This window comes from Mesoplodon bidens, assembly GCF_964165515.1.
Source record: "Mesoplodon bidens genome assembly, chromosome: 13".
Taxonomy (NCBI): domain Eukaryota; kingdom Metazoa; phylum Chordata; class Mammalia; order Artiodactyla; family Ziphiidae; genus Mesoplodon; species Mesoplodon bidens.
In genome coordinates, this window is record NC_138169.1 from 44475617 (window position 1) to 44483073 (window position 7457).

The following is a 7457-nucleotide window of genomic DNA, read 5'->3' on the forward strand; positions in this document are numbered from 1 at the left end:
ACAATTTTTTAAAAAACACAAAAACCAACATTAAAACTAAGACCATAAAAATATAAAACTATATGGTCGTACATAAGTATGCTATGGTCAAGTTAATTTTTTAAATTAATATAAAAAACAATATTAAAATAACAATATATAGTAGTACAGAAGTACACTATTACTCCAGGATTTACTTACTTATTTTTAGTATAGGTAGGTATATTTTGCAAAAGAAAATCTAAGAACAGATCATGGATCAAATACTTCTCCAAGTTACTCGATTATGAATGCCATATTATATTTATAATAACACCTCCTTTTAAATGACTCAAGCTGTTTTAAAAGCATTACACCAATAATTCTCCCAATGCTACCTGAGAAAGTTAAATATCTTACTTAATTGAGGCTGTAGACCAAAACATCCGATTCTAATACTAAACATTCTTCTGCATCTCAAGTTCTAGGTACTAGGTAAGGTCCACTTTAGACTACATTTTCACTATCAGAACAGGTGAAAAATTAAATATTCAATCAGTCAAGGGAATGTAAGAAATATCTTAATAGTTTAACCAACTAGTATAATCTCTTGGGCACAGATAACTCAGCACAGTGTGGTCATTCCATGATACAACATGGAAACTATCTATTACATAACTACCCATTAAATTTAGCCAATCTTCCTTGGACTTACTTATAAGCTCAGCCTGCTACAGGTTGTTCTCAACCCAACTTTAGGATGTTCTAGTGTTAGTGTAGGTCATCTTCATCTTATTTCTACTCTCCTTGATTTTCTGTTCTTCAGTTATAGCCTCTCTCTGTGGTCTATGTCCAATTCCTCTTCATTCAGAGGCCTTGCAATCCCACTGATGATTTTGGCTGTCCTTCTCTGAAGCTTTTCTAGGTAGATACCTAGTGATTATGCTAAAACATTAGGTAGTTTAACAATAATTTTCTTGAACTGTAAGTAGAACTAAAATGTTTTGTTCCACACAGTAGGGGTTCTCAAATCTGACTGCCCATTACTCCATAATTTATTAAATCAGTCCCTACTGGACTTTCAGAGACCATCTAATCTGATCTTTTGTAATTATAAACAATGCTTCAATGCATGTCCCTGTATGTGTAAATATATATATCATGCATACATCATGAATACAGACATATCTGTAAAAATGACTAGAGAAGAACTTGCTAGGTCAAGAGGCCATATTCTTTTTTTAAAAAGAATTATATTTTATTGTTAATTTTCAATGTTGTGTTAGTTTCAGGTATACAGCAAGGTGATTCAGTTAAACATACATACATATATATATATGTATATAAGTTCTTCTTCAGATTCTTTTCCTTAATAGGTTACTACAAGCTACTGAATATAGTTCCCTGTGCTATATATTAGGTCCTTGTTGTTCATCTATTTTATACATAGTAGTGTGTATATGTTAATCCCAAACTCCTAATTTATCTCTCCCCCCTTTTGCCTTTGGTAACCATAAGTTTGTTTTCTATGTCTGTGAGTCTATTTCTGTTTTGCAAATAAGTTCATTTGCATTTTTTTTTAGATTCCACATATAAGTGATATCATATGATATTTGTCTTTCTCTGTCTGACTTATTTCACTTAATATGATAATCTCTAGGTCCATCCAAAAGAGCTATATTCTTAATTCTGAATGATATGCTATCATATATGATAAACTATTGTCAATAGCCCTCAAAAATCATACTCTATCACCCTGAATACCTGAAAATCTCTGCATTTCAGGTTAGTTATTAAAGTCATTCCAAAGTCTTTGAAAAGGAATCATTTTGGGATATTTTAAGCAGCCCCAAGAGTCACAGACTAGAAAGTCCCTTAGAGATCAACTAATCCAACCAGGCCCGAGGTTTTATTATTGAGGAAAATGAGGTCAGCAGAGTTTAAGAGACTAAACTACATCTGGACAGGATTAGAACCCCAGGCTTTCTGCCCTTGACACTAGCTCTTGACCTTGACACTGTGTCAGGGCAGCTCACTTGCACAGAACAAAGTTATTATACTCTTTGTGCCCAAACCACCTTGGATGACACACACAAAGTTATCAATTAACTATCAATTGACAGTTCATGCCAAATTGTGGTAAATGTTGCAGATGACACATGTAGATAGCAGTCCTCAACATATGTACTGCGTATATATATGCAACCCAAGAGCCTGGGTGCTGTAAGTATAGTTGGAAGCTCAGACAAGGAAGTACACTGGGTCCTAAAGAGAGTAAGATGGAAAAACTGAGCAGTATTTACGCATAATCTAAAATAGAGCTTAAAAACTCGATTATAACACAAATCATAATCTTTAAGTTCAAATTTTTCAAAAGGTCCCATTTAGATCCTGAATTCACCTTCTGCCTACTTTAAACTCATCACTTGGTATATGCAGAAGATGTAGCTCTTACTACAATATTTATCTGTATATACTTCCTCCCTGGCATGAATAGGTTTGCTTAATTTAAAACTTATCTACATTTAGTTAAATACACAAAGACTAGCATCCGCTCAAATTAACTGGCATAATTTACTGAAAAATTCAAACAAAAATAAATTTGTAGAAGGAAAAAACAGAAATGTGAGGCGTAGTGATTTGTTGGTACAAATTATGTTTCAGCTTTAAGTTCTTAACCCAACTTGAAAATAGATTCTAGAAGGTGTACTCATGGCAGATGTGAAATAATTACTCAATTAACAAAACCCAAATTCCAAATCTATCATATTTTTTAAATGGCTGATGAAATTCACCACAAGTCTGTGCAGTGCTTAAACTTGATTAATTTTTGTATTTGAGCCAAAAGAGCAAATATGAATAATGTTAACTTGGGCAAAACCATAGAAAGTACATACAAACACTACACTTCTTAAATAACAGCTGATTTTTTTTAATCACTCTTCTAATTTGAGACTATCCCTTTGAAAACACGATGGGGATGAAGATTTTTTTGAAGGCGTTTTAAAGCAAGATTAACTGTTGCTTTAAGTCTTGACATTTCACAATTAATAACCCTAAAGCTTAATGAGGCACAACAGATTTAAGAATTGAAGATTTTTAATGAAAACGGAAATTAAGGACAGTTTGGTGCAATACATTGTCACCAAAATAATCTGTTCCAAGAAGAATTGAGTCTCTACATGTAAAAAATACAAACTATCTAAAAGAATTTCCCCTTAAAATCTCAGTTCAAACTTTTAGAAGAAGGTCAGGGTAGACTCTGATGAAGGTATGAAAGTCCACTTTTTAAGTAAATTTTGAACTTGCAATTAAGGCCTAAAAATATATATATAATTTTAATTTATGTATATGTATATATATATATAATTTTAAAATATGCTTATGATATTTTAGGATACACAAATTATTTTTCAAATCACACCTAGAACATGTGCAATGCACCACCTGTTAGTAATGGCCACATGCCACAAGTTTAAAAAAGGGCAGAGACGCATAAGTGGAATAAACTGTGAACACCAACTATGTTAATTCTCCTTACTTTCATAGGAACTTGTTACAAAGTTGTTGAAAATCAAATAAACATGGTGAATACATATATGGTCTATACTTAAAATGATTATTGTATCCTAGATTTTCCACATTCTAAAACAAAGCTTTTTACATTTCACGTGTTGAATATTAATGCCTTGAAAGTCTATATTTAATAGGTGAAAATCACATATGGTTTGTGCATCTTTTTTCATACATCCTCATCCAGGGTTGAAAGCAGAGCCAAGGCAATAAGACTAAGAATCTAGAATATCTGTGAACCTTAAGGAGGTGTCCTTGATGCTTCATAACCCATACAAACATATTTAAATTAGAACAATGCAGCTATGCAATTAAAATGTGAAGTAGAAAAACAAAGCAGGCTTCTAATCTATTCATTACTGGATGGGTAGTAAAAGTAAAATTGGTTTTTATTCCTGATAATAAATCTATTTAAGGATTTGAAAGTCACTTGTATAATTTAAAAGGAAAGCTTGTCATAACTTTGTTATATCCCTTGATATCACATTGAAGTTTAATGCTCAAATTCTGCTTTTTTTAAAAATAGGACGATGCTAATGCTTCAAGCTAAAATGAGGAAGAATAGAGAAAATCTTAAAGCTGAATATCATAATACGCAAAATTGACTAGAATTATGTAAATCTAGGTAACAGAATAACGCAACTAGTAAAGATTCTCTCAAAGTGAAAAAAGTGTTCCAAGTAAAAGAACACTTCAGTTAATTAAAGGCATAAAGTCCTTTTGAATATTCAATTATTCTTCTTTAACTGTTCTGAAAAAATAAGGCGGCTCCGTATCTACACTAATAACCTACTCATTCTCTTTTCTAAAACTCATGACTCCTTAGTCTGGCCTGAAAACAAATGAACAAACAAACAAACAAAAACCTAGACTTTTAATAGCAGATGACTGCAGAGGGGCCATTTTCACCTTGCAGATAGATCTGTGTTATTCTGGTGTGTAAAGCAGACCATTAGCACAAAGTCATTTCCAGTCTCAGTGTGTACAATCCACAAGGTGCACTTAACCCTAAAACTCATGTTGCATAAACTGCTCTGCTTCCACTTCTAATGACCTTGCAAATCACTCAGTGTTATTGCTTGACTCGAACCCGTGAATAAGCCAAACAACTTGATGACAAAGTTTTAAACTCCCCTTTCCTCGAGGTTTATAAAAGTCAACATGACATTGGCTTGGAAGAAACTGAGAAAGAACATTCAATGGAAAAGGGAAGGGCGTGATTTGACGTTTATAAATGATATATTTTAAAAATGCTTAAGGAAATAAAAGAAAATGACTTACAAAATCTACACCTGGTTTCAAGGCAGATGACTCAAAGAGGAAATGAGATTGCTCCAGTGGTACACACTTTAGTCCCATGTTATTAGCGACCAACAAACGTTTCCTCCTGTCCTAACTTCACTGCACAGTATTCAATTAAAACTTACTTTCAAAAAGTTGGTGAGCATACCATCCACTGCTGGACTCACACTCTTAGAACTTATTATAAGTTGCCTGTAAGTAAGTCAGACCATGCCATGATATCCAAAACATGTTTTTCAAAGTGACATTTGTTTAATCTATGACATATTTTTTTTTTAAATCTGATGTCCACAGGGTTAAGTTTATCTTGCTTTCCCCTGAACTTCAAACACGTGAAGTAGCACTTTTCTCCTTCTTCCCCATTCAGTCTAACCTCTTCAATAAACCCCATTTTAAAAGAAGAAACAATAAATGAAGTGACAGGAGGTGAAAGAATGAGTGTGCGCTCCAAGAATAAAGGGCGGTTTTATAACAGGAGGTACTTTTGTTAGCAAGTGACTGGCAGGTCTCCTCCCCCAAGTTAGGAGAAATTTCATCCACTCCCCAAAAGTGCAGAGGCCAAAATGTCTAACAGTTTTGAAACCCCCGAGTCAGGAGAGAGAATGGGGGCGGGGGAGGGGGGGCGGACTGGCGAATGGGGGAAGGGGAAAGAAAAAGACCAGCTGGAGATGATAAGAACAAAAGGAGAAACCCAAGAAAGGAGAAAGGAACGGCGGGACCCGGGCGGCCCGGGAGCCAGTGGGAGGGAGAAAGCCGGAAAGTAGGAGAGCTGGACCCGGGGGAGGAGAGCGCGGAGCCGGCGCACCATGGACAGGGCTCGGCGCAGCCGCGGCCCACACCCCTCTAGGGGGTGGCGGGAGGGCGTGTGAGAGACCGCGGGCGCCAGCCCGATCCAGCCCCCGGCGCCCGCGGCCGGAGCGCGCCAGGCCCTGACTCACGCAGACCACAGAGAGGGGCGATCCGCACCATCTGTCCCTGCCCCGGTCGCCCCGGTCGCAGAGGCACTTGCAAGCCGCGCCCGCACTTTTTGGAGCGGCCACCGGCCGGCCACCCCTAGCCGTCGGCGGTGCGCTGGGGGCCCTTCGGGCGGATTCCCCTGAAGATCCTGCCCTAAAGTGAAGGCGGACACGCCCCTCTCCCGCAGCTGCTTGGGGCCCCCGCCGCCCGCGGGGGCAGACTCGCGACCCCCGCCCGGACCCCGCCCAGCGCGGGTGTCGCAGCCGCGGCGCGTGGCGTCGCTCCACAAGACCCGACTGGCCAGCCGGGAGGGGCCTCGGTACATCCTCCGGGCGGACGCCGCGGGAAAGTTGGGCGCTCGGCCGGGCTGGGGATCCGCGGCGCGGAGTGGGGAGGGAGGCTGCGAGCAGCCTGGAGCAGGTGCTTCCTGCCGCGGAGGAGCCTCCCGGCACCGACTGCAGGGAAAGGCTGTCTGGCGCTCTCCCGAAGGCGTGAAAAGTGCGGAAGCTCCCGGTAAAGGCGCCCCCAGGACGCACGCAGGGCAGAGGCAGCCGGACAGGAGAAGAAGAATAGCCGAGTAACGGAACTTCTCCCCGCCCGGCGGGATAAGGGGCGTGCGGGGCCAGGGGCTGGGTGCGGAGGCGCCGACCCGCGTAGACTCTTCGGGGCTAGGGGGCGAGGTTTTCTTTTCAGGTAGGACCGACACAAAAAAAAAATTGTGAGGGCAGGAAAACAAAAATAAGAAGCAACTCTAAGCTGCGGTAAAGACAATAGGACGCTGGAGCCCTCGGGCACCGGGAGGCGCGCGGGTGCCAGGGTGAGGTGGGGTGGAAGCAAGTCCCGTAACTAAGATACCAGAGTGAGAATTCCTACTGCAAACTCGCGACCCATCCCTGCAGAAATAAACAAACAAACAAAAAATGGAGCAAAGTTCAATGCTAAGGGCGAGAAGCGCAGAAAACTGCAAAACCGGAGTGTTATCCTACCTCACCTTTCTTCTGCTAAGGGACACCCCCCGCCCCGCGAGCTCGCCTGACCCCGCAGGAGCAGAGGGGGCCCACGACCGGCCCCTTCGGGACCCGCCAAGAGAGGCGCGGGAGACCGGCTGGCTCCGGCAGCCCTGCCCTTGCACCCTGCCCAAGCCTAGTGTCTGCGCAGCTCTCGGCCGCGCGGTGCGGCAACTCCCTTCCCGGGTGCGCAGCCGGGCCCCGCAGCGGCGCGGGGAACAAAGGGACCCGGCGCCGCCCGCCCCACCCCACCCGCGGCCCGGCCCGCGGGGACCGCCGCGTACCTGAAGCAGGGCCGCCAGCAGCGGCAGCAGGGTCCGCGGCGCTCCCACTATCCGGCACATGGAGGCGGAGAGGGGCCGAGCGAGGAGCCGGAGGCGGCGGCGGCGGCGGCGGCGGCAGCAGCGGCGGCAGCACCAACAGCGGCGCGGAGAGACGGCTCCAGGCAGTTTCCACCCCCTTCCCTTCCCTCCCCACCCCACCCCCTTCGCCGCTGCTCCCCGCTCCCCGCCAATGGAGAGAGAGCTGATGACAAATAGCGGGCCGCGGAGTCCGCGGGACTCGCAACGCGAGTAATAAAACAGACCGAGAGATCAAGGAGCTGGGGAGGGGGCGGGGTAAAAGGCGGGCGTGCGCGTGAGGGTGTCAGTGTGAGTGTGA

The 7457-nt window shown here is 43.0% G+C and overlaps 1 protein-coding gene across 1 annotated transcript in view; it reads right to left on the minus strand.

The window, feature by feature from the left end:
* CDH2 (cadherin 2) overlaps nucleotides 1-7255 on the minus strand; it is a 215836-nt gene extending 208581 nt beyond the window's left edge. The window contains exon 1 of the mRNA XM_081252082.1: nucleotides 7082-7255. Within this exon, the coding sequence (XP_081108208.1) occupies nucleotides 7082-7141 (60 nt within the window). The 5' untranslated portion in view covers nucleotides 7142-7255. The remainder of the gene's footprint in view (nucleotides 1-7081) is intronic.
* Nucleotides 7256-7457: the final 202 nt, after the last annotated feature.